Raw genomic sequence first — 27,964 nt, forward strand, 5'->3', positions numbered from 1 at the left:
TTGATCTTCTCTCAGTCTCTTCTCCTTTTAGTAGGATTTTTTATTTGTAATTACCTCAAGATGCGTCTGATGGGAGTGAAGTGGAAGAGGAAATATTTTTATTAAATGGATAATCTGGATAATAGAGTTAATATTCGTAATGTACTTAAGAGATGTTTTTGATATGGGATGTGATATCAATCCCCTCATTAATTATGTTTGTGACAAAAAAGTAAAGCATTGGATGTTCTTGCGAGTTTCGGGTAGTAAAAGTAAATGATTATGTTTTTTGGATTATTGAAGTTAAATGCAGACAATTGGGAGGATTTTAGAGGAGGAATTGTGAATTGAGTTAAGAGTTCTTGCTCGATTTTTAAAATTTACCACGAAAGATGAAGGTAGGGTTAACCGCGAACCGTTGACCTGAATTTCCGACGTTTTAGATGCACAGCCTTGCAATCTTCAACCGTACTTAATAGTTTGTCAAAGGTTGGAAGCCTGTAGTTTTGAATGAACCCTACATGAAAGGCATGTCCCTCCTGCCAATGTGGAAGATAGCCTAGAGACAAAAAAATATGTTGCAAAAATAAAAGATACCATATACGTATTACATATTTTGTTTGTGTATAGATTTAGGATTCGAACCCTAACTTACTCAATAGCTGTTTATAGCTTTTGACCAAATACTCAATCAATGCATACCATTGAACCATTGTACTTCTTAAAATTAATATTGAATTTAAGTTAATATAAAGGCTGAAGAAAGAAAAGGCTTTTAGGTACCGTAGTGTAGGGTTTCCAGAATTCCCGTTCCCGTGAAATTTGGGAAATCGGGAACGGGAATGGCCTTCGGGAACTGGAATATTCCCGGGTAACTTTTACTCCAAATTTTTGAATCTTTCTTTGAGAAAATTTAAAAAAACTTGAAAAAATATCCCGGGAAAATTCCCGTTTTTGGAAACCTTACAGCGTAGTGGTATTTCTGTATCATAAAAGCATACTCTTTGTCTGTTAAGTATCAAATTAAATCATTTTATTGCAAAACAACTCACAAAAGTTAGCACAAAATTGTAGTTTATTGAAACAAATTTCGAAGAACCATAAAAAGTATCGTTTTAAAACCTCAGAAGCAATTTACTTTACCACCTCAATATGTACAGAAATAAATAGCACAAAGTAAATCAGAATAGCATATTTTTCTCATCATTAAATAGCTATAAATCTTCTAGATCATCTGAAGAAAAAAATTCGTAAACAAAATTTTTGTTTTACCTGAAACCTTAAAAAACATGTTTTAAAAGCTTCCTTTTTCTGGTCTCCATCTTCCGTTATATACATTGTGTAATGGAAGACTGTGAATAATTTATTACATTAAGTATATAGCATGTAAAAGTTTTTGTTTGAGATTTATTAATAATATGCTTTAAAGGTTTTTGTTCCTATATTTAGGCTTTATTTTATTGTGATATGAAATGTATGTATAATGATGTTGTCGATGCTTAAGGTCTCATTCGAGACCGCTCTATCAAATTCAATTTTCAGTTTTCTTTTTCTCTAGTAAAACACATTCAATCCCTTTTTAATGTTGATCTGTTTCCTTTAAAGTATCAAAATCAGGTGTGCACAACTTATTTTCTATCTTGTTACACTTTGTTGGACAACCTCGACCAGAACAATACACGATATACGGTTCTAGACAACTCCAAAACATTTTGGAGTCACCTTATTGTGTCGCAGCACACAATTTGCCCACCACTGTCCTAAACATTCAATATCATTGCCAAAACTAGTCAACTATACTTCATGATGTGGATATTGCCAAACTAGAATAATATTTTTCTATCGATATTGAAATTTATGGGTCTACTCAACTTCAAATCCACTTGTTTCTATCAAATTGTGATGTATTATGTTTGAAATATCAATTTTTATGCCTTGATAAATATTTTCAAATAAAATTGTGCCTTAAATGATATTCAACTATGTAGATTCATTGAACCTTTAAGGATGTCTTTTGCTAGTGGGTAGTCGGTGTGAAAATTTTTGAAAATTTAATTATTTTGATTGAATTTATTCTGGTGTGTTATATTTTACTTGGGTTGATTTTAAATAAGGAACGCAGCTGAGATGAATAATTTTGTTAGAAATTTAATTTAAATAATTTTTTGGATATGAAGGAGAGATTGATAAGGAAATTTTGGGCTTTTTCCAAGCTTTATCATACTTATTTGAATTTTAATTGAAAGAATAAATATTAGAAAATTATTCTAGAAGTGAACATGGTGCGGTGAGTTCAATCTTGGCGCAAGGTGCTTTGAAAAGGCACGGCATTCTATTATGGAATCATTTTGAGTTTGGTCTCTGAAAGGAATCAAACCCATGTCCTTATGATATTATGGATTCCATATTAGCTGATTAATTGGCTTACTACTTAGTCACTGAAGTCTAATTCTATTACTAGTAGATTAGCATATATGTCTCGACTCCCCAGATGCTGATCCGAAACAATAATCTCGAACATCACAAGTTAGTTAACTCTGGAGTGACCGAATCTGAATATAAAAAGCGTTTAACAAATCCTGCACAAAGTCAAAGTCATGTCGACCTGAGTCCGGATTTTGATCGGTTAGCCGATTTGCGCTATTTTGAAATAGTGAAGGTACAGTTTACTTACGGAAGTAATCCTTGGCTGGGGCGCACGAGGGTCCATTGCCGCGTGTAGGGCATGTCTGAAGACAGCTATATTCTTCGAAACCTTCTGCCACTTCGGGATATTAAGGACTCTAGCGTCCTTTTCAACACATGCAATCCAAGAATTCTTCGGAAGGTACAGTTTAAGAGATATTTAAGATCCATGAGGATTAAATAGTAATATTTGATTGTTTTGAAGGATTTAGTTTGTCACTGACGTTTTCTTAGCATAGCAAAGGGTCAACGTGAGTCATACCCAAGAAAATATGCATTGATGGGGGCAAAAGTGGTCCCTCAAAGAGGTCATATCAACAAAGGTCAGAAAGGATAATAAATAAATTCCAGTAAAGGTCGCTCAGAGTTCAGCTAAAAACAAATACGCATTGTAATGAGATTGACGTAGATAAGCAAAAGAAAATTGCGTTACGTGAGAGTTTCCATGTAGATTTCTTGAATAAACTTTCGACGTAAATGAGCTGAAATGATGTGGGATTGATTTCATTCAATTTTAAATTTAACTCTTTTAAAATAGAAGTGCTTAGATTTTTTATTGTATTTCAAGATGTAGGGGTGATATAGTGGGTAGGGATTAGGGGATCTATGAGAAATTTTCGAGTATTTGGAAACAAAGTTGCAAAGCATGCATCTGGGATAGGCAAAAACCATACAAATTCTTGATAATTTATATTTTTTTCTTACAAAACCATACAAATTATCAATAATTGTACGGTTTTTGCCTGTTACAGGTGCCTGTTTTGCAACTCTGTTCGGAAAAACTCTCCTAAATTTTTGCGAATCATGACCCCAACCTAACAATTTATGGCTTTCCTCCTGTCAAGATGTCACTAGTGTGCAAAACTACAGTGAATGAAAATTTTTAAATACAAACCAAAAATTTTGAATACAAAATATATCGGACATCCGATTTCCTCAAAACATTTTCAACTTCATAAGCAACAATAATTGAAAAATTTTCATTCTTCCTTGAAATATTTCAATGATTTTTCTTCATAATTCTCACAAACGTTAAGGGCTGCCTTTCTGTGTGAAATTTCATGCATCTCTAAGTATTAAATCATTTGAAAATAAAAAATTACAAAAGTCCTCGTATTATTGATCGAGGGACTTAAGCGCATTTTTGTCCCAGCGATCAGTAATTGATTAACAAGTCACTTTCAGACCTTAAAAACGAGATCCAGTATTATCCAGGCCAATTTCAAACCCACAAAACAAGATCCAGTAGGATCCAGGTCACTTCCCAATCCACAAAACAAGATCCAGGTCACTTCCAGACCGAAAAAACAAGATCCACTAAATTCCAAGTCATCATACTAGATTTTTAAGAATTTCATCATTTAACGGATTTTCATAATTTAAACCAAATAACGGTCAAAAAAAATTCAAACTTTGTTCAGTAAACACTGTTAAAACATCGAAAAACATTGAAGTACACTGTAAAACAATGAAAAAACGTGTTGTTGTTTTTGTTGTATATGAAAATGAAAAATTGTTAATTATACTATTCATGCGTTGATTTGAAAGTTTTGAATGGCCGGCGCCGCAATAACTTTATGGAACTGATCTTTTAAAACCATTCCGAGTTCTCTACGATGTCTAGTTCAAAAGTTTTTATCGGCAGCCGAACAGACAAAGTGTCTTATTAAGCTACCTTTTTGAAAAAAATTTCAAAAATGCGCTAAAAATAAAAAGCAGAACGAAAACATAAAATACTTCTTTTTTTCCAATTTTCCCCTTCTTATTCGCATACTTATTTATATTCTTTGAGCGAATTGTGCTTAATTGAATCTAACTCATTTAAATGATTTTGACAAATGCTTTAATATTAATTTAATTTTCTCATTTTCTCTTGTTAATTAAATAATTTTCAACATATTTACTTGATTATTTTCATCTTTTATTGCATTGTGTAAGCGAAACTAATAGTAGATTCAGCCCATGTGCATTGTAATGTGTGAATGTTCAACATACGTAATTGTACTTCAAAGCAAGGTGGCTGTGCATCAAAGAAACAATTTGAATTCATAAACTTTTGTGCATTTTTTAAGAAAGGATGCTTAGTAGTACATTTTGTTCTGCTGGCTGGCTAAGTTGGTGGGTTAGGGACAATATCTCGGCAATTAGACCTTGTAGAAAGCTCTAGTTTGAAGCATTAGCTTTGTGCTATCGATTTATTATGATATTGATTGATCTGAAAGTGGAAAACCATCTCTTTGCACGTTAATTAATGATTTTTCATTTCATAAACAAAAGAAAATCATTTTAAAAGCGTTGCTTTTAATTTAAGTTTGAAAATTCAAATTCTAAAGAACGGTTTTATGATAAAATCGTTTACGGTTACAAATTTATTGCGAAAATCAAATGGAATCCCTTTTATTTCGCCAATTTTTAATGATTGGGACAAAAATGCGCTATAGCTGCTCATATAGGTCGAATGCTTTTGTTATACTCTCCCTTTAAACTGTTGTATACTTAAATTCAGAAGATATCTTGTAGCTTTAGATATTTTTGAATTTTTACATAAAATATCATTTCGGTTCGCATAGAAATGTTCAGCACAGCTATGCTGTAAAATGAAAATACTCAACAACAAAAGAAACAGAATGAATAATGTGTTAAAAATTGTACGGATATATATTTTTTCTCGTACATTTTTCATTTCAACAATGGCGCCATATTTTAAGTCAAGAAGTGAGCTTAACAGCGAGTATGAAGGAGAGAAAATGAATAATTTTTTTGGTTGTTAATTTGAAGTTACCTGAGCGCATTTTTGATGGAAAATTAAGGGATTTCATTGTTTGTGTTTAAATTTAATGAATTGGGGGATTTAACAAGGGGCATCTAACAAGCCTGAGTGGAATAGGCATTCGTTGCGGATGTGATACTTTAAGCAATTGATTTAGTTGACTAGAAATAAAAATTAGGGACATTCATGAAAGGCACGGATATGATTCTTATCTGAGGTTGGATGATCCTTAATATGGCTCCAGCTAGGGTTTTCAATCCCGGGATTAGATAATCTACCGGATTCCAGAAATAAGCTCGGCTTAGGGAATAAACCCTTGCTTCAGCCCGTAATCACGACAAGCTTGACGCCAAATTTCCCTTCATTCCAACTCATTCCAACACGGTGTGCTTTCCGGAACTCCTTCTAACAAAAAACACTAATCATACTAAAAATTATTTCAATAATTTCGAAGAATCATCAAAAAAATTATTGCGCATGATGTCTGAAAGACAAACAGACAAGACGTAGACACGAACATACTTTCCTCAAAAATGAAAAGAAAACACTAAAAATGTTGCAAATTTTAAACAAACGAGAGAATATACATATTTACACAATATCATGCCGAGATGGGGCGAGAAGAAGAAAGTCAGCGCAATACCTTTCACGTACAGTCGGACATCCAGCTATCTACCTAGCTTTTGCCACCCATCAACCAAACCATCCCAAAAGGAAATTATATTTTATGAATAGAATATAAAAGAATGAGGAGATGATGAGAGGCACGAAAAAAAAAATTTTTCACACAGTACATTTTTACTTTGCATGCCTGTTCTGCTTGCAAGCATGCAAAGTTGTGACGTCAAAAATATTTTTATTGCTATTCGCTCTCTCCCATCTCCATCTGTTTCGTATTCTCGCACATATCATATATTTTTTTTGGTGTATATGCGAATGATTATTGGATTGATGTGATGTCTGAATTATTTGAAAAACGCTCCACAATGTACCTTCTTCTTTCATTTCACAGATTAATCTAATTTCTTTATTTTGTACGTGTAATTTTTCAGGGTTGGGAAAATGTGGGTTTTGTAGATTACTAGTCAATCTTCTAGAGGTGGCTTCTTCTGATCTAACTGCTGTGATGGCAACCTGTACCCGAGTGGACAAAAAAAACGTTAGAACTAATCATCAACTGGACATCAACCAGTTATAACGTATTTTTGTCTACTCGGGGTAGAAATGGCCACATGTAGAAGATCTTACTTACTTACTTACTGCAACCATGTTCTATGTGAAGTGTAGATTACAATAACAGACTTTTAATCTGACTCTGTTGCTGGCTCTGTCATCTAGTTTGTACAAATTGACTTTCTGTACATTTAGCTGACATTTTTTCATCACTTTTTTGCTTTTGGAGCTCCTGGCCGTTTCCATTGCATTCTATTCATGGATTGTGTAGTAAACTTATGATTCTCTCCGCACATTCAGCTGATATTATTTCATCACTCTTCAGCGTCAAGAAGCTTTTGGAGCTTCTCGTCGCCGTTTTTCTTGTAGATTCCATCTAATGGCAATGTAGTTGGATGTTTTAGTTTTTGTCCCAGCAATAATATTTTGTCTTGAATTTTTCTTACGAAGCGTATGCCCTATCAAGCCGTATTTTCTCATCTGTATCGTCTTGTTGACCGGTTTTTCCGAGAAGCTTCAAAACAAATCTCTAGAATCCTTCTGTAGTAGCTATTGCCGTAAACTTAAGTTTACGCTTGACTTCTTTGGCCACAAGCGCAGATCGCATGTCTCACAGTCATACACTATTAATTTGCTAAAGGTGGCAGGTGACAGCCTGCAAAAGCCCTGAGTCTACTGCCTATCCCCAATTTCTTCTATCTCCATACTCCAACTCTGGTACTTTTTATTCTCCTTTTTTCTTATTTATACTCTCAAATAAACAACAGAGAGGAAAGCAGTGCGCAGTTATTTCGTTATTTTCCTTTTGGCAATTGAAACATTTCTTTTTTTTGATGTGAAGAAATGAAGAGAATAAAATATAAAAAAAAGATCTTTTTATTATTATAAATATTTTATAGCAAAAAAATATGACTTGTATATATAAAAATTGAGCGATTTCGTGGAAATGAGTAGATTGAAGGTTATCAAGATGTGACTTTTAATGAAGCGCACTTTTCCCACCTTCGCGGATATTAGTCATCCGTTGTAATAATCATTTTCTGTCTCCTGTACGTCATCACTTTTAATAATAGAAATTTTACACGCAAATGTAATGAGATTTTGATGGTCGGGGGAACTGAAAATTTATTTTCATTGTAAATTGACTTTAAAGCACATCAATTTTAGAGATTTAAATTGGATGTATATCAATCGGATAATAAAGTTTTCTATTTTATGTGCGATGCTGCTTTTCTTTTCTTGACATAGACCTGATTTTTGTTCTGTTTTTGTAGCTTTGATTTTGAAAATTTACAAGTTTATCGCCTTCAACTTTAAGACATGACCAAAATATCCTTTTTTTCTGTTGGCCTCTAAAATGGAAAACAAATTTAATTAAAGACAAAATTAGATCACGTTGAAGTCAAGAAGTATTTTTCGTTTAATTTCTTCTTTCCTTGGAGGACGGCACTACGTGAAACGCTTGACATAAAATTTTTGAAAATTTGAGATGAAGGCTTTATGGTAAATTTGTTATTTTGAGGTTATGAAAATGTTTTCTTTTGAATGTTAATCCACTTGCCTTGGGGGCATTTTGTATGAACGATTTTCGTATGGAACGCATAAATTTTGAGAATGATGGGGAAGGAGTTAGGATTTATGTCATGAAAAACTGAAGTAAACTGAAGAATTTTTTCCAAAAAAGGACTGAGAGGAGGGGAAGTTTAAGGCCGGGACAAAATTGGATATTTCTTTGGAAAAACCCTTGCAAAACTCAAAAGCTTGCATTCCTGAATAAGCCCCTGGATTAACCCCATTTTTCTAACATCATTAATGACAAGTTGATAATTAGCTCTAATCTGCTTCATCCATTTGGAATGATTTAATGATTTTCATTTCAAATTTACCCGAATAGCACATATCGATTAATTGATATAAAGAAAATCCCGTGCAGGCTTGTCTCTAACTTGGTATTGGATTCGCTTTTTATCCGACACCATTTTAGAATCCATCAGACCTAACGAATTGTGTTGAATCGGATACGGTGGTTTTGGATCTGCTAACTAAGTAAGGCATCCTTGCCTAGCCTGGAACCGGATTTTCGATTGACCGACTTGTGTTATTCAAGTATCCTTTCTATTGCAAGTAAAAAACCTTGAAAATTCTGAAGCTTCTTATTTCTCTTACTTTAAACAATATTATGACTCTTCTACCTTTATTTTTACCCTTGAAAATTATTTAAAGAGCTTCAACAAGACTTATGGGCTGTTCTTAATCACATCCTTATCATTTTCTTGGATCTCTTGAGAGCATATTTAAATATTGTTTCAAGCCCAATTGTATTAGTTTTTCAAATAATTAATTAATTTAATAAGTCACGAAGCTATTTCCTTTAAATAGACATTATTAGATTATTTAAAATGCTAAAAGTCAACAATTCTTGATTTACGATATTTGACAGCATATCTCATATAAGCAAAGTCACAACATACCAAACCATTCAAAAAAATTCCAACCCAAAAATCAAAAGGATTTACAAAAGAAATCCAATGGCTAGTAAATGGTCTATTTCCACATTATAACATACAATTCGATTCTGAAAAATAATCCCTAAAGCTCTCCCCACATTCGCATTCATTCATAAACGTTTTAGTGCCCAGTGTGAGCATAGGCAATGAATATTTAATTTAAATTCAATCGGAAGTTTCTTTAATACGTGTGTAAAATGGATGTATACCGAAACTATTTCTCAGATTATGCTAATTTTAAACAATTAAACTTTTATTTTTTTGTTTCGGACAATGAAACTTTTGTTCTGTTAAATTAGCAAATGCTATAGAGCTTAGATGCCTGTAATAATGGATTCTCATTTCTACATATATTTTGTGAGCCAAAAACCCTTTGTTCTCTGTTCTTTGGGGTTAATTTCGTGCGTCCTTTGAAGATTTTCCCTTTAAAAAAAATCCGGATGTTCCGAAAAAAATGTGAAAAGTTTAAAGGTCAAACAACCGTTGCCTTTCATCAGAGCCACCTTTTCATCTTTATGGCATCCCGTTCGTTTAATTGAATTAAAATTTAGCACATGAAAGAATGTCATTTACACATACTTTATAAAGCTCGTACTTTTTTGTGAGATGAAAGATTTATTTTTCATGGATTAGGGATGTAGCTAGAAGAAGAAGGAGGAATTGTTCAAAAATTCCTGTTTCACCTCTGGTCATGGACAGTAACAAAGGATATGAAGGAAGTGATAGCAAAATTGGATAGAAATGAATGGGTTTAATTTGGTTCCTTTCAAAGTGATTAATAACTTTTACTCTCAATTGAGTAATGGGTATGATTATCATGGGAATATGATTGATACTTTTGGTAATTGAGTTCGAAAGGTAGAGGTAATGAAATTACTTTGGGGGATCAAACAGTATTCTGAATGACACTCCGAGCCACACTGAGCCACTCTGAGCCACTATGAGCCACACTGAGCCACACTGAGCTACTGTGAGCCACTCTGAGTCACTTTGAGCCACTCCGAGCAGACAATAATTCTTGTTTTGCCGTCAAAAACAGCGTAAAATTTGTTTTCACTGAGCACTGGGGTATTGTCACGTTATATTGTCGGTTCAATGTTAATATGACTACACATTATGGTATTCACTTGACTAAAACGATATCCAGGGAGGTATCTCGGCTGCATTCCTGTTCTTGATGATCTTGTGCTGTTTGATAGTTTAAGAAATAGATCAAAAAACATTCCCTAATTTAGGAGGCGTAGATTCTTAAATTCAATATCTTGACTAACAACAGAAATTACTATCCAAGACAAGCGCGACTCTGACTAGAGTCGATGAAATCCGGCTTCAGTGTCAGAGTCTATTCAGTCTGTGGTTGGATTTTCAACCGTTTCTCCCACATGTACCTTCCAGAAGAACTGAATTTTTCTCGATCCAAACTCTTCCTCAATTACGACACTTCATTATTCATCCATTGAATGACTATATACATTTTAGATATGATACATTTTGCTTTACATTAAACTTGCAATGAGCTAGTCGCATTCAGATTTTTTTTTTCTTGAAGACATAATGTCTAGACATAGAAACTATGAAATACCTTCAAGGCATTTTGGTCTATATATTCATATCATTTTGCAACATAATAGGTAAAAAAACGTTTGCCAAGTTTGTGTGCTTATTCACTTAAGCCAGGAACAATCATCATTTCCAATTAACATCTCATTACGGAAATATAAAAAGAATCCAACCCATAAAAAATGTAAAAAATAAATTAAATTAAATTAATTTAAGCACCAACTTTTTTTTGTGCCAAGATATCAAGCAACCAGACATGCTCAATACTATCAGTATACAATGTAAAATTGAAAATGCTTTTTGAATCTTTCGCTCTCCATAAAACATAAATTCTTCTCGATTCTTCTAAATGATTAAATAAACTGTTTAACGCTCATAGCAGATTCTAAGTTAATTTATAGCACGTCGTTATTCAATCTTCTCCATTGTACAAGAGGATTTGTTTGGAAATGATGTCTGGTATTTAGGTGGAGAGGGTGGATTGGGGTCAATTGAGTGGGGATGTTCTCAAATAGACACAAAGTGATCAATGTCATTGGGCATTCTTGCATATTATAAGGCAGAGTTGACAGGACTGTAAGAATCCGGCCTCCAAAACTCCATAAAGACACCTCCACTAAAGTCCGGACCCCAAAAGTTCAAAAAGACACTTCCACTGGAGTCTTGACTCTAAAAGTCCAACAAGAAGCACCCCTTCTGGAATCTGGACTCCAAAAGTCCAAAAAGGCAACTCCATTGGACTCCGGATTCCAAAAGTCCAAAAAGGGGTTAGAGCTTGGACCATTAGAGTTTGAACACCATGATAACTGGTCCCCTCCATTTTGGAGCCCTGCCAACTCCTGTATAGGATTTACACCCAGTTTAACATGGTTATCATCAAGAATGCATCCCTAATGAGCTTCCTAATACATTCTATAACCACAATATCACACAACAATCTAGAAAATCCAATTTCCAATAGACATCACTTACATCCAAACCCAATAGAAAATCATGCCATTGAAGAGAAAGTTTTTTTTTTTCTGTTCCTATCTTATTTTATATCCATTTATAATGCCATAAGGATCAAAGAATGGAAAAAGGAAGAAAATAGAACATTTTTTTTATGGTCGTTATCCAAAAGAAGAAGAAAACTCAATATCAATCAGTAAGACATCAATCTAATGGCACGACAAACTGATTTTTTTGTACTTCCGTACTTTTTCGATTAGACAATTTTATGATTTATGCATCTATGAACTTAAAGGTTTTACGTAATTATAATCTTATCATACTATTCCTCTACATACATCTACATCTTTAACCCCAATTTTTTGTTCCTTATTTTGACAGAGCTTAATGGAAGCTCGAAAAAAAGGGAAAATAAGAGACATAACAAGAACGAGGAAAGTTTTATTTATAACTTTTTGACATTCTCGAGAGACTGTTTAAGACTTTACTTTGCCTTCATATGCTGTTGTTGCCTCGTTAGTTACTGTACGATATATTGTATATGAATGTGATGGATGGCCTTATCGTATTGAATATGAAAGGTTTTTACATGCGGAAGACTAACTTCTTATCAATTCTACTCCATGGATTTTGGATGAAGAAGGGTTGTTTTGTGTTTTTGGAGGTTCTGTTGTTTTTTGGTTGATATTGAAAGATACAGTAAGATAGAAGATTTGATGAATTTAAGGATGGTGATCTTTGATCTATTAGATGTAAAGTTGAAATTAGTTTCAGGTTTGGAAAAATTGATTGAGATAAGTTTTTAATGTCTTATCAGCAGTAAAGGTCATTGTTGCATCGGGATATAATCCAAAATGCCCGTGCCTAGACAGTAATAAAGCTTGACAAAAGCATTTGTATACAATAGCTCATAATTGGGGCAGGATTAGGCTTTATATTAGGAAATTGACCCTGGTTAAGACGATTCACATCACTAGGGAATCCGAGCGATACAATGCATGTAACTGCATTTTTCGTCGTGAGTCGGAATCAGTCGTCATGGTGTCGTCAGGGCAATTTTGAGTCTTACCGTTAGTATGGCGATATAGCGGTGCTGCATAGTCTTAGTAATCAAGTCTTACTTCACTAATTGAGTATAATGATGCAGCAGTTCCCTTTGGACCATGTTGTGCTAATCGGGATAACCTTGGGTTAACCCAAGAATTTTTAATAATCAAGCCCTATTTGAGCTGACTAATTGATTTAAAATTATTAACATGTTTCAAAAACCAATAAAAATCCCGTTCAAAAGAACACACATAACCCCCAAAAAACCCCATTGTATTTAATATCATGGACATCAAAAGTATTTTTCAAACTGACTGACATTTTCTTCATCCCTTTCCCTTCTCCTTAGTTGGCATTTAAAAAATCCACATAAATACATGTGTAGGATACTAGCAACAGTTTTTTTGTGCTTATCACAATTCGGTTACGATTTGGCATTCGTCCCTTTTTTATCGTTTACTTTCTTATATTGCTTTGACATAAAAATTAATGACTTTCTGACGCTTCCTTCCTGTTCATTGTTCTCCTATTCCTCTCGATATTTCGAACTATTTCGTTTTTTTACTCAAACACGGTTTGACACTTGAATTGCTTTATGATACGTGCGTGTTGTGAATTTTCAATCACATGACATCATTCTGTGTCAATTTATTATTATCGTTTCATTGTCGTTTGACTTTCGGTATATTTTATTCATAAAATGCCTGTAGATTCCCCGTACAGTAATAACACTTTTTTTCTAGAGGTTGGTAGGAAGCCTTAAAGTGAGCAGTACAGGATATAAGAGATTAAAAGTTGTTCGCAATGTTATGACGATAATAAAATGGAAGTTATGCTGTGAAATTACGTAATTACATACACTTTTTTTGAACAATAAAGAAAATAACATGACCTCATTGCCACACACAGCAATATTTGCTTGCGTCATTATCGTTGGCACCTTTGTTGATACTTCATGACACAGTGAATAATCATTTTTTAGCGGTATTTTTGAGGAATTTGGGGTTTCTTGTTAGTCATGTTATCGCGGGGATTGAGAATTGGTTTTGTAATGTGTAATGTTGAGGAATTGGGGTGTTGCCTTATATGTCATGATTCTGTACCTCAAAATTTAGGATTTGGAATAGAAAATTGTAGGGTTTGTAAAATTGAACAATTAAACTTTTTGAAATGGACAGGCTTACATTAGATTAGTTCAAAGGTGGGCAATCTGTGTGCCGAGACGCATTTTCAGAAATGCCAAGAACCTCATATTGTGTACGGTTTCGGTCGAGGTTTGCCAGTTAAGTATGCCTCGAAAATAAAAGGTTGCTCACCATTGGTCTAGTTCTAAGCACGAGTTGGAGAGGTTCCATTATGGATTCGCATTTTTTGAACATGTTCAGTCTCTCCCTAGGTGCAATTTCTCCCTAGGTGCAGTCTCTCCCTGGATGCAGTCTCTCCTTAGGTGCAGTCTCTCACTCTTGTGCCTAGTTGTAATGACCCAGGCTCCAAGTAGGAGTATTGTTCCAGTAATTAAGTTAGTCCAAGGCTCCCGCAGATTATAATCTTCAATAATCTTTCTATGAAGATTATAATCTTAAATAATCTTTGTATGAAGATTATTAAAGATTATAATCTTTGTATGGAAGATTATAATCTTTGAAAATTTTGTATGAAGATTATAATCTTTAATAATCTTTGTAAGGAGATTATTATCTTTTCCATACAAATCCTTTTAAAGATTATAATCTTCAACTTTAATGTCATATTAAGTTTTTAACTATTACGAAAGTGTAATTTACATTAAACTATCGAAAAAAGCAGAATTTTGCCTTAGTATTCATATCTAGAATGAAAACCTATTCGTAAAAGTCGAATTTTACTTCAGTATTCTTATTTGGGATGGAAAACCTTAGAAAAACCCATCAAAAATCCCAAATTTTGTCTTGATTTCCTTATTTAGGGTGAAAAACTCCTCAATAAAATTGAATTTGGCCTCAGTTTTCTAATTTAGAATGGAAAACTCCTCAGTAAAGCCGAATTAGGCCTTAGTTTTCTTATTTGCGGTTAAAAACTCATCAGTAAAGCCGAATTTGGCCATGGTTTTCTCATTTAGGATGAAAAATTCCTCAGTTAAGCCGAATTAGGCCTCAGTTTTCTCATTTAGGATGAAAAACTCCGAATTTAGCCTCGGTTTTCTAATTTGAGGTGAAAAACTCGACGAATTTTGGGTTGGTTTCCTTATTTAGAGTGGAAAACTCCTCAGTAAAGTCAAATTGGAGTGTAAAACCACACAGAAAAGCCAGATTTCTCTTAAGTTTGCTTAAACTAGGCAGAAAAACCCACAAAAATATCAATTTTGGCTTGAATTTTCTTTAACCTAGGGTGAAATATTCCTAAAAATAAAATTATTCACATCAATTTTCATTGCAATTGAGTGAAAACCTAGTTTGAAACTTGATGCACGGTGCACAGTTAACGAAAAGCGCAGAAACTAATTAATTTCTCATTAAATGTTAATTTTCCTTATAGTTACAATTAAATTCATTGTATTAGAAGATTATAATTTTCTATATGAAGATTATTTTCAAGATTATAATCTTTCTATGAAGATTATTTAAAGATTATAATCTTTGTATGAAGATTATTTGAGATTATAATCTTTGTATGAAGATAATTTGGGATTTTAATCTTTGTATGGAAGATTATAATCTTGAAAATCATTTTGTATGAAGATTATAATCTGCGGGAGCCTTGAGTTAGTCTCTCCCAAAGTTTTGCCAGCTCTGGTCTAGATGAAGTTTGTCGTTCCTTGTATGCCTAGTTCTGGGTATGAGCTATCGAGAAAAAGAGGTCAAGTCACCATCAAACTTCGTCAATCAATTAACTTCCTTACTTGTTCATTTCATAAACGTGTTCGACTTTTTTTCTTCGTCATTTTCGCGCAAAAATTATCAGTTCTTTCACATTAAACATTTTCGTTGTTCTTTTATTCACCGATTTGATGTTTGACAGCGTACACAAAAAAAGCAAGAAAAGTGCTTGAGACACGCAAGGAAAGTAAAATTATCAAGAAATTTCCTTCTTACTTCTTCTTAAAATCATGTCTGATTACTCAAATATGTTAAAGACAATATAGATGTATAAAGCTCAATTTTCTGGTAATAAGCTTTGAATTTTCATTAATTTTTTTGCTTCTTGTTCTTGCACTGATTTGGCTTTTTATTGAACGAGTTGATGAATAATTTATCCATAAAAAGGCAGGCAAAAGAACACATTTGAACATTCAAACAAATTGCAAATGAAAAAGTTATGCGAAGAAAATAAAAGCAAATAAATCTAAATAATTAAGCGTAAATGAAGGAAAAATTATTCATTAAGATTCTTTTTTGGCTCTTTCGTTTCCATCAATAGACATTTATTATATTAGTAGCACATTAGTATATAAATATGTATGATGACTAGCACGGTGAGGTGCGAATGATAATTAAATTTTCACGATTGTTTTGATGTGAAACCAATAATAATAAAATTACTCACGTCCGTGCTTTCAAGTTTGTCAGCGTTATGGCAATTTGCAATATATTTTAATTAGGTCTCATTTTTTATGATATTTTCTTACCATTTTTCATTCAGTAATTTATTGTGGGTTAAAGGTTAATGACAGAGTTAATGATTTTGATGATTTTTAACCATGAAAATTCAGAAAGTGTAGACTATGATGAATGTGAAATTTTAATATTTAATTTTTGGAGGTTTATTAATGAATTTGAAGATTTATTTTGAAAGTTTTTCATGATTTTAGATTGAACATTGTCTTCCTATAAAATACGACTTGTCTTCCTATAAAAATTGGTTTGTCTTCCTATAAAATCGAATTGTCTTCCTATAATAATTAATTACTGAATTTAAAGATTTATTTTGAAAGTTTTTCATGATTATAAATTGTACATTGTCTTCCTATAAAATTCGACTTGTCTTCCTATAAAAGTGGATTTGTCTTCCTATAATAATCAACTCTATTTCCAATAAAAGTCAGCTCGACTTTCTATAAAAGCCAATTCGACTTCCTATAAAAATCGATTCAGCTCCTATAAAATAAGTAGATTCGACTTCCTATAATAATCAACAAGAACTTTTATTAATAATTCCAAGAATGAAAGAAATCTCGATAGCACCACTAAAGGGGAAAATTTATTAATAATCTAGCAAATAAAGTGAGTGCTTTTATCGTTATTAATCTGGAATAAGCAACAAAGAAAGAAAAAAAAAGTTAATATTACTTTCCATACGCTTCCGCAAAAAAATCACTTCATAGTTTTGTGCTGCTTAATATGTAAGGAAGACATTTTTCTCGTCAATGTTCAGTCCAATAAAAATGCTGAGATTAAAACTAATGTAGAAGAATACGGAAATTGGTCACAGAATGCTCAAGAGAAATAGAATGAGAAAAAATCAATGTTTATTGGCAGTAAGACATTGCTTATAGCTTGTTCGACTCCACATTCACACATATTGTTCAAATAATTTATTGATTAGGCAACAACGAATTGGAACCACGAAATTACTTAATTGCTTCTGTTTTACAACGAGCATACGAATGTGTGTATTTGAAAAACACATATAAAGCACCTGATGTTGCTGAATTATAAACGTTGGCAATGAAAATGAAATTGGATGATGATCAAAGAGAAAAGAAAAAAAATCTAGATTGATTGTAGTAAGAAATGTGAAAAAAATATAAAAGAGAAAAGTTTTTCTCATATCTTCATCTGGTTTTGATGGTTAGCATGCATTTAATAAAATATAGGTTGAATGTGCATATAGGTTGGCTTGTGCGTTGGGATATGTAGTTAAGTAATTAGAACTGCATCAAGATGTTAACGTTTTGGACTATTTCTAAATCTTGGTTTCATCCATTTTACTTGATATAACGTTCCCCGCTAATGTCGTAGGTTGTATGGATCACAGCAGTGGCGTAGTGATTATACTGTCTTTTAGTCGGCCCTAACGACCCGGAATTTGAACGCTTCTACGCTGTTTCTAGTCAAGTCAACTCAGCTTGTTTATTTGCGACACAAAATCCACTTGTGAACGTCGATGAATAGGTCTAATGATTAGGGAGATCCACATACACGCAAGGAATTGTGAAAGAAATATTTTTTTAAGAAATTTACAATTGCCTTGCCATTCTTCTTCAGAGGCCTTACTATTGTCATTGCTAAATCGTCCTTATAAAGCATGATTCTCAAGAGCTTGAAGTCGACCATTTTTTTGTATTCAAAATTTTACTCAAGTCGACTCTACTCCATACAAAATTCAATTCCACTTCAACCTCTGCTTTTCACACAAACCTTAAAATGCTCTATCTTCGTTTCTAATTCATCACTTCAACTTATGTACATTTTCCAATATGACTTTAAAATTTCAAACAAAAAAAAATTATTTTAAACCTCAAAAAACAATTGTTTAAAAATTCTTACAAAGTTTGAAAGAAAAAGAAAAAATTATCTTGAAAAATCATTTTTAATTAGATTAAACAAATCCTCAAAAAATACATTTACAATAGTTTACAAAGCTACGATGAGATGAGATGGATGTTGTAGATAAAATAGAAGAAAAATCAGTGATTTAATATAATTAAAGTTCATCCTCAAGTGAGAATTATTTAAGTATTTTTTCAATATTATTAATGACATGTCCTCCAACCATTCATCTTATTAATTGGAAGCTCTATAAGCCGCAAATAGTCGATTGAAAGTTGTTAGACAATTTTATTTGATTGAAGGATTTTCGAGTGCCAAATGGTATGAGATAATGGGACAAGTCTGTGTCATTTATGCTGTTAAAGGCGTCGAGATTCAGAAAGTTTGACAATTAAGGAAGAGAATTGCGGTTTGGTGTCTTAAGTTGGGGTAATGAAGTGATTTTTGGAGAGTAATTAATAGCAATAAGTTGAAGTATGAGTAAGATAGAGTCAAAGTACGGTTCTTTTGTGAATAATGACACTTCATCATCTTGTCGGTAAAAGGTCTCATGAGTTGATTTTTCTGTATTCAAAATCAAGTGCTGGATTTGACTTAAACTTTGCCCAGATCCACATAATCGAATCATAACTCCACATAATCCACATAATCCACATAATCGAATCATAACTAAATCGGTCCAGATCCACATAATCGAGTTTATTTCAGATCCGGCTGAGTTTGTGTTGGTGCCGGATGAAAATATTCAACTAAAACCACTGTAATCCTGACCAAAAATTCCCATAAACAAACAATAATCAAAATCGTGACAAATCACACCTTTCATCCCCAATGTCTTCAAAAATCCATCAGTGACTAATTCGTTCTATTTCTGGCTTATTTTTTAATTAAAAATCTATAATGACCACCCTGTGCGAAAGCGATTTGTACGATAGAATTATAAATTATGTCATAAATTAAATATTCGTACATTTCTGATCACAGCTGGCGAAACAGGCAATAATTTTGTGACCATGCCAAACAAATCACTAATTTGAATGTCTTTTCTAATAAATTTATTGTGTACAATTTTTTTCGGGACTTGTCTGTTGAGTTATTAGAAAGAAATAAATTTTTCACGTTTATAAATCATGTCTCGTCGCGTGCAAAATAAAGACTTTAAGCGATTGCATTCCTAAGTCTTTAAAAATCGTTTTTTGAAACTATTTTTTGCAATTGTCAACTCACTGAGTTTCTCTATTTACATTTCTGTGAACAATTTTATTGAATTTCCCTCAGACATTCTTTCCACATTCATAATTTTCAATGTTTTTCACCTGAGAAATATTTTCATGTGTCACAAAAAATATAAAAAGTTTCTCATTCATTTGCTTACCTTCGTCAGATATTCAATATTATCATATTCAGTGCTTTTTAAAATCTTACATTTGGGATGCGTTATTGGGATGGGTTTGCATGTGAAGTTGCAGGAGAATCACTTTTTCATCAGTTGAGTGCTTCTGTGGAGGAGTTGGCAAGATCCTAACTTACATACTTACTTCCCTCGATGGTGAGCCCAATGCCACGCGGAATGAACTTATAAATCCTTCTCTATCCTTCGAGAACTTCTTCCAGTTCGGAATGTTAAGGACTTAAGTCTACACACCCAATCCAGGAACTCCTTGGTCTTTCTCGAGATCTCTTAGTCGGCAGGATGCTTGGTTTAAATTTGGTGTGGATTCATCAGTTTGAATCCAGTCTTTTCCAAATTTATGCATTTTTTACAGTTTTGATAATTCAACTGCTTAACATACTAGTTCATGTCTCTAACAGATGATGAGCGTTCTCAACTAAATTGTAGTCAACCAATATGATTAAGCACGCTCCTTGTCTGTTCGAACGGGTTCCTCTACTCATCCTCTTTCCCTTTTATAAACCTGATAACATCACTAACTACAATAGATGTAAAATTCCACTAACTCAATGAACATCATTTCTAAACAAACCCTCCAAAACATAAACTTTCTTCATTCTCATCTGTGTATTTTTCAAGCATAAGCACCACTTTCCTCGACACTTTTCTTCAATTCGATTTAGATTTTGTTCATAAAATTCTACCATTTGTGCCAATGGAGTTTCACAGGGTAGAATTGACGCTTTGATTACTTTTTAATGTAGCTGAATAGTCATTTGGGAAATCTATTGAATTTTAAATACGGTCAAGAAACTTATTGTGTATATTTATAAAGAAATTGATTTATTTTTTATCTGTAAAGGTGAACATAGTTGAGATTTATTTGCATTTTGAGGTGAAGTGGATTGTAGGAGGAAGTGGAATGTAGTTAAGAGATAGGGTGGAATATGATTGTGAAAGAGTCATGGTAGAGTCGTTGATAGTGAATGGTTTGAGAGCTATTAAGGAGATATTTTAAGGAGATTGAGTATAGTTTGGAGTCATTATGGGAACAATATGGGAACAAGCAGAAGAAAACAGGATTTTTAGTCAGAAATTTTAGAAGAAAGCGCCAAAATTAAGAGGAATCGGTAAGGTTCGTCCAAAATTGCAGGTTTGCTTACAAAATACAAAAGCTTGCAGCTTTAGATGAATTTGAGGTTCAGCCGAACACTGCAGGTTTGAGTATCTAAAATACAGGCAATTTAGCTCTGCAGTTGTTGTCCAAACCCTAGGAACTTGCAATTTTTGAGTCGAAATTCCTAGAAAATTCAAAAAATTTGCCCAAAGAGGGGTGTCAAGTCCAGATAGATCATGAACACCTCTAGGGACATGAAATATTTATATCTATTTTTATACAAAATCGCCTGATCCTCCCTTTCAAAATTTGAGCACCTAAATGCTTAACCATTATCCATTATCCTTAAATAATTTTCCTAAAAATTCATTCCATAACATTTCTCAGAAAAATTGTTGAACATTTCCCAAGATAAAGCCCTCAGTCAACTTCAATAGATTTATGTGTATCCATCCTCCAGTCGCATACATAACAAGCTTCCACTTTCTTATAACAAATAATTCACAACAAAGACAGAACCATAAAAATTCTGTGTACGATAAAGGAAAAAATTTCGTATGCAGACCACAAAACCATAGAATGACAGTAATTAAATGCAAAACATGAGAATTTGTTGTGCCTTTATGTTTGGTCAAGGAAACAATATAATAAATGAATATGGCATAGCGAAGCGCACATACAAAAACTTTTTTTATTCGCAACTTAAGGAAAATGTGCCAAAAATAAATGTGAAAGCTGAATGCAAATTATGGTGATTATAGACTAAGTCTGAGTATTTGTCTACGAGAATTTTGTGACATTTTTTCTGTCTTACTTCTTGCTTCAAATCTGATGATTGGATTACTTTTGAATTAAAATGTGGATATTTCTTCTTTACCTTTAGAAAAATGTTCGAGTTTCTTCGTGTTTATGTCGAGATACAAAGTTTCCGACTAATTTAATTTAATTTATTATGACTGTGTAGGAGAAATGTTGTTTTGAAAATTTTTGAGCTGAAATGCTTTAAATTAATTTAAATATCAGACATGTGATTGAGATAATGCTAAGTTGATTTTAAAATTGTGAAGAATTGTTTAATTTTGGATGTGTTGTCTATGTGTCTAGATTGGCAGTAACTTAATTTTGGAAATTAGAAATGAAACATAGCTATAAGATTCTATGAGTATTCTATGAGATTCTAAGAACAAATGAGTCGATTCGAATCGATTTCGTTCAAATTTGAGCTCTGGTATTAAAGGTAAGACAAGTAGTTGCTCTGGAAGTGCGATAAAAATGCGATTCGCTACATTATGCCTTTCGTGGCCACAAGTTTCTGTTTTAAAGTTATTTGGAAGCCATACAAAGTCCAAAATCCATTTAGAATCCACATGGACTCTCTATGAACTCCTCTACCTATTTTTGTCACTAAAGTATCAAACAAATATAAAGTTCCTGATCAATTTTGTAAAATCTAAATTCAAGTAAGCCTAATAACATATTAAATTCTAAAATCAAATCATCAATTATTAATAATCCTAATTGCAAATCCCAATTTGCATTCACTAATTGCATAGCCAAATGTCAAAATCACTGTCTGATCAAACTTTTAATTAATAAATTAAACTTAATTTCAAATTCAATTAATCAAATCAGATTAAAAGTAAATTAATGTTTCTATCTAAAATTGATAATCATTTTCGATATCAAGTTTCAAAATCAAAGTAAATTGAAGGTATCATAACAATTCTCGATGTGGATTGAATAGAGGAATTGATATGAAATGTAAATCCAAACACAATAACATAATACATAATGTAAAATTGTGTCAGGGGCTGTTAAGTTGTTATGTAACGTGAAAAATCGATGGATTGACTTCTTTCTGTAGCCAAATTGTTTGATGCTTAGCAAAATCTCAATCCAGGGGCATTTTTAGGGGGTTGGGGTGGATTTTGGAGGTCAAAACTCATTTCTTTTTGGATAAATTTGTCAATTATCCAGTGTTTTTCGAGAAAATATCCTAAAATTTCACCTAAATTTTTGCGATCCATATTTTAACTGACTACGCCTCTGTCTTAACTGGGGGATGTTGACAGAGTTTGAGAGAAGGGATTCGTTTCCAATTAAGAGAGGTGACCCGTTAGTAGTTCAAAGGAGGGACCCATTTCCAGTTAGAAAGAGGATCCGTTAGTAGTTCAGAGAAGGGACCCGTTTCCTTATAAGAGAGGGGCTCCATTTCTAGGTTAGAGAGGAGAGTGAGAGTACACGTTTCCGGTAGGAGAAGGGGGAAGTGGTCCCCACTTAACAACATTACACAATAACCAAACAACCCCCTTATCCACATAAGCACAATATGTAAATGTGTCACACATATTAAGGATAATTATATACATTATATCTAGCATAATATCAATAAGCAATAATGTTAATTTACGACTGGATACCGTACTTAAATATGTACATAAAATATTTATTCAAAAAAACAACAAAAACAAAAAAAAATCATATGGTATGGTAAAAATATTCATTCACAGTTGTTCTCTTTATCGATATAATATACAGCATACACAAAATGTGTTCGCTTTAAAATAAATGTATATCTTTCGTACGTTTTGTACATCTGGTTAATTTTTTTTGTTGTTCCTTCTCTCTCCCACATTATTTTTATTTCATTTTTTATTTTCATTTCATATTTTGTTCTTCTTGTTCTTTCTCATCAAACAACGCCTGAACAAGTGTTTTTGCTCTCGCTTTTCTGCAACTTTTTTTTCCTACATTACAAAGGCGAAAATGTGAAGGAACACATTTTAAGTTGAAATTTAAAGTAGATGAGTTTTAATGACTCGAGCGCATTTGTTTTAATTAAATCTTTTTATTTAATGCTGTAAATTGTGAAGTGAGTTTGCGAATTTTGTGAGCTTTTTATTTTGTTTAGTTGATGAAAGGAGGAAATCATGTTGTTATTTAGTAATTATAATGAAAGTAATAGACTTGTTGAAAATCTGTACATTTGGGCTGATTTACTACTTTGTGGGATGGAAATTGAGTAGTTAATTAAATGAATAGGTGCATCAATGTATATACCCAGGGAGCATATGACGTAGAAATGCTCGGAAATCTTCCAGGCTGACCTCAAGCATCAGTCTGTTTTGATTCTGTCCTGAGTCCGGATTTCGAAAAATCTGACATGAAGCCATAGAAACACTATCCTGGGATCAGATTTTCGATCCCTCAAGTAGCACCAATCGATTAATCTATCAAAAATCTTGTCCCAAACCTGTGTGAATATGTCTTAGTTCGGGATTTGATTTAAATTTACTCAAAAACTGGAGTCATGTCTGCCCGGTGCCGGATTTGGTTTAAATTTGGTCTTAAATAAGAGTCATCTGAGCCTGATGATGGATTCAGTTTTAGAGACCATACTCGAGTCATGCCGGTCTAGTGTCTAATTTGAGATCTTTTAACCGACTTGTAATATTTGAAGACGATTCCACGCTATGTGATTTCCAGGTATAGCTAGAGATTATTAATCAATCCGCCTTTAATGAATGTATATTGGTAGACTAGTTGTCATTTCATACCAGGGACACACAGTGCTCCTCACTAATTATTTGTTCGTAAAAAACTGCTCAAACAACAAAGTCAGCTTCCGGCATTGACTTGTTTTTGCATTAGAACCGCACACTCCATAGAGGATATCATCATTATCATCATAATAATCATCATCATCATCACTTTTAAAAGACTCCAAAATTAGAATCATCATAAAAACATTGACCTAATTCTGTAAACATCAGAACTTACAATCATAAAAAATACATATTATTCATATCTTTTGGGACAATATGAGCATCTCTAGAGAATAATGTCCCAAAAAAAGTACTTTTATTACGTCTGCGGCATGTGTGGTACATAAATGAAAAAAATGAACTTAATTATAAATTTAAAGAATAATAAAACAAAAATTCTCCGTGTGCCTTCTGCATGGAAGTCATTTGACACTTTTTTTCTACTCCTACACCGAGCATACCATCGTGAGCTTTTTAAGTGCTATTTTCACATTTATTATGTCACCTATTCTATTAACATTCACATACTCATAAAAAAAGTGTTTAATTCTTTAAAAATGTCTCTTGCAGAACCCATATTATATAACATTATATGTTGATGCAAGATAGACGAAAAGAACGAAAGAGAAGTAACGTTAAAGTGAAAGAAACAAAGTCAAAAGGACAAGTAGCAATACAAATAATGCTCATGATGTAAAAATCGTTAAAAAATTTATCCCTCATCCCCCATTAAACGGTATTATTAAATGACACAACAGCATCAGCAGCAACACGCGAGTAAATACAGTAAAAGAAAAAGTGGGAGGAAAGAAGTAAAAAGTCATTCTTGTCTGCCCAGCGTGTAACGATCCGAGAAAAGTAATAAAGGTAAGGGAAACATTGATATTAAAGAAGAATTTTGGGTAAAAGCTCAATTTGGACATATTCACACCGTATCATAGGAAGTTTCTCGGATAAGCGGAGATACATGAGGAGTCGTTCACTTATTACACAAAGCATTCACAGAGAAACGGAATTGAGGTGTCAAAGAGTCGATTTTTCATTAAATACTTCCATACTTACTGCAGTCAGGTTCCTATGTGGAGCTTATGTTACAACAAATGGGTTTGCATTTGTTTCTGTTGCTGTCACCTAGCAAGGAAAAATTTTACAAATTCTCTGTCCGCACGTTGACCTCACGTTTTTATTCGCATTACGCAATAAGTAAACGACTTTAGATGCTTACAAGATTACGTTCATTGCGTAGTACTGTATAGTTAATCGCAATATTGTTTTTATTAGGTCATTTTTTAAAATAATTTAATCATGCAAAATACATTAAATCGGTTGATTACTGTCAAAAAGATTATTTTTGATGTTCTTTTAACCCTTGTAGAGAAATTAAGAACGGATTTTCTTGAACTACTCGAAAATTTCTCAGTTGTCGAGCAATTGAGGATGATTTTTCCGAGCGACACACATTAAGAATGCTCCACTAAGGAGCTTTTAAAGTTCTACTTAACTTCTTTTATTAACATTAAATGGAAGTCGCCATAATTTGGCAGCTTTATGGATGACATCCGGAAGCGGCTTCCATTTGGTATTAACAAAAGAAATTTAGCGGAGCCTTAGAAACTCTGTGACAGAGCTTCCTTCATTTGTGTCGCTCGAGCTTCAGTTTATTTCTCTCACAATATTCTTCTAACAAAATTCATTCCATATTGCTGCAAGGGATCAAAAACACAATAAAGAAATAATCAGCAACTTGGTATTTAATGCTAAATATAAAAAGTTATCAGCATAAAATTATCACCATGTATGTCATCATTCAAATTAACTTGATAGAATGCAATGCTATAAAGAAACAGATTTTGTTGTTTTGACTTCAGTCTCAAGTTGATTGTGAAAGATTGCTTACTTACTTTCTTAAATTTTAAAAGTGAGTGGATTATTAAAGCAGTTAAAGTTCAAATCTGAGAGCAATACTGGTTTTTTCTCTGTTTTAGCCAGATTTTGTTATTGTGGCTTGATAAAATGATGGTAAAATCATTTCAGTTATAAGAACTGTTTTGTTCATTAAATTCTACAAAATTTGCTAAATTTGTAGGTATAATAAGCTCAAAGATTAGTTTAAGCCGAGTTTTAAGTCACCAAGCCTACCTTATATTGTCCAAAAATTAGTTAAAGCGTAATTCCGAGTATTTTAAAGGGGTTATTACCGGGAAATGAGTGAACGACCCCATAGGTCGAGAGGGGAGTGGTTAAGTAGTAAAATCTGATTTAAACAATGACATGATGTCCTAATATTTCAAAATTTAAAGTTTGCTCTACAACAAACTCGTAAATTAATCAATTATCAACCCAATTTTCGCTCATTTCAGCTGCAACACGCGATTAAATACAGTGAAAAAGAGGAGGGACAGAAGTAAAAGTCACTGTTGTCTGCCCAGCGCGTAACGATCCGAAAAAAGCTATAAAAGGAAGAGGAAAAGAAGATGTAAAAAAAATAAAATGTTAGCGGATATTTAGTAGAATTCAACAATAGCAAAAACCAAAAACATCTACACAAAAACTAGAAGGCAGAATAGACAAAGAAGATTAAATTAAGATTATGATATTTTTCATGGCCTATATATTCAATTAAGGAAAGAATAAGAAGTAATAATAAAAGAGGAAGGCAAAAAAAAAATTGTGTAAAAAGTACGAAAAATTATGAATGATTAAAAGCTTCTTTTGTGAATCCACAAAAAGCAACAACAGCATCATAGATATCCGTAAATAAGAATGAAAATGAATGGCAACATAAAAATCATCGGTCGAATGAGTGTGCATTAGATGAACAATCAAGTGAGAGTGAGTGAGTAAGATGAAGATAGCAAATGAGGACCGCAAATAGGAGAGAGTGAATAAGAAGGAAGCAAATTTAGAGCATCGGATGCTGCTCGAAGGATAGAGATAGGAAAAAAGACAAGATAAAAAAGAAGGAAATAAGAAGAGGTGTTTTTCGACATCGTCAATTTTATTATATCCAAAAAAAAATCCTAGATTCATTGCAGCAAGCAATAGAACGAACAAATAAAGCAGGAGAGAACAATAAACATAAAAAAAGACATATTTGAGGCGTAGTTGAAACAATTTTCATTTATATTGATTGAAGTCATAAAACTAAAATGGCTTCAGTGGCGGCGTGGTTGCCGCTTGCGCGAGCCACAGCAATTGGATGGGTACCGATTGCAACAAATCCACTGCCACCGGCGCCTGTTGTCAGTAATCGTAAACGATCTGAGGATGAAAAACTCATAATTAATATATCAGGTCATCGATTTGAGACGTGGCGTAATACATTAGAAAAATATCCAGACACACTACTCGGCTCAAATGAGCGTGAATTTTTCTTCGATGAAGATAGTAAAGAGTATTTTTTTGATCGTGATCCAGACATATTTAGACACATCCTAAATTATTATCGAACAGGGAAACTTCATTATCCACGACATGAATGTCTAACGAGTTATGATGAAGAATTGACATTCTTTGGTGTTATGCCAGATGTAATCGGTGATTGTTGTTATGAAGATTATAGAGATCGTAAGCGTGAGAATGCTGAAAGATTATTAGATGATAAATTATCCGAGAATTCAGACACAAACCTTCCACCACTAACAAATATTAGACAGAGAATGTGGCGTGCATTTGAAAATCCCCACACATCTACGGCTGCATTGGTTTTTTATTATGTCACTGGATTCTTTATTGCCGTCTCCGTAATGGCAAATGTAGTTGAAACTGG

General features: G+C 33.0%; 1 protein-coding gene across 7 annotated transcripts in view; it reads left to right on the forward strand.

Annotated features, from left to right (window-relative positions):
* Shal (Potassium voltage-gated channel protein Shal) overlaps positions 1–27,964 on the forward strand; it is a 51,031-nt gene that overhangs the window by 17,866 nt on the left and 5,201 nt on the right. For 3 of the 7 annotated variants that reach the window (XR_011543942.1, XM_070633756.1, XM_070633757.1), the window contains exons 1-2: positions 26,077–26,214; positions 26,282–27,963. Coding sequence is in view for 6 of the 7 variants with exons in the window: in XM_070633756.1 (XP_070489857.1) it covers positions 27,345–27,963 (619 nt within the window). In the remaining variant the exon portion in view is untranslated. Of the gene's footprint in view, positions 1–24,765; positions 25,063–25,996; positions 26,215–26,281; position 27,964 lie in introns of those variants that run through there. The other 4 variants (XM_070633750.1, XM_070633754.1, XM_070633755.1 and 1 more) reach the window with 4 other exon arrangements.

This window comes from Chironomus tepperi, unplaced genomic scaffold, assembly GCF_022539635.2.
Source record: "Chironomus tepperi strain 1889 unplaced genomic scaffold, CSIRO-AGI_Ctep_v1 contig_74, whole genome shotgun sequence".
NCBI classification, from domain to species: domain Eukaryota; kingdom Metazoa; phylum Arthropoda; class Insecta; order Diptera; family Chironomidae; genus Chironomus; species Chironomus tepperi.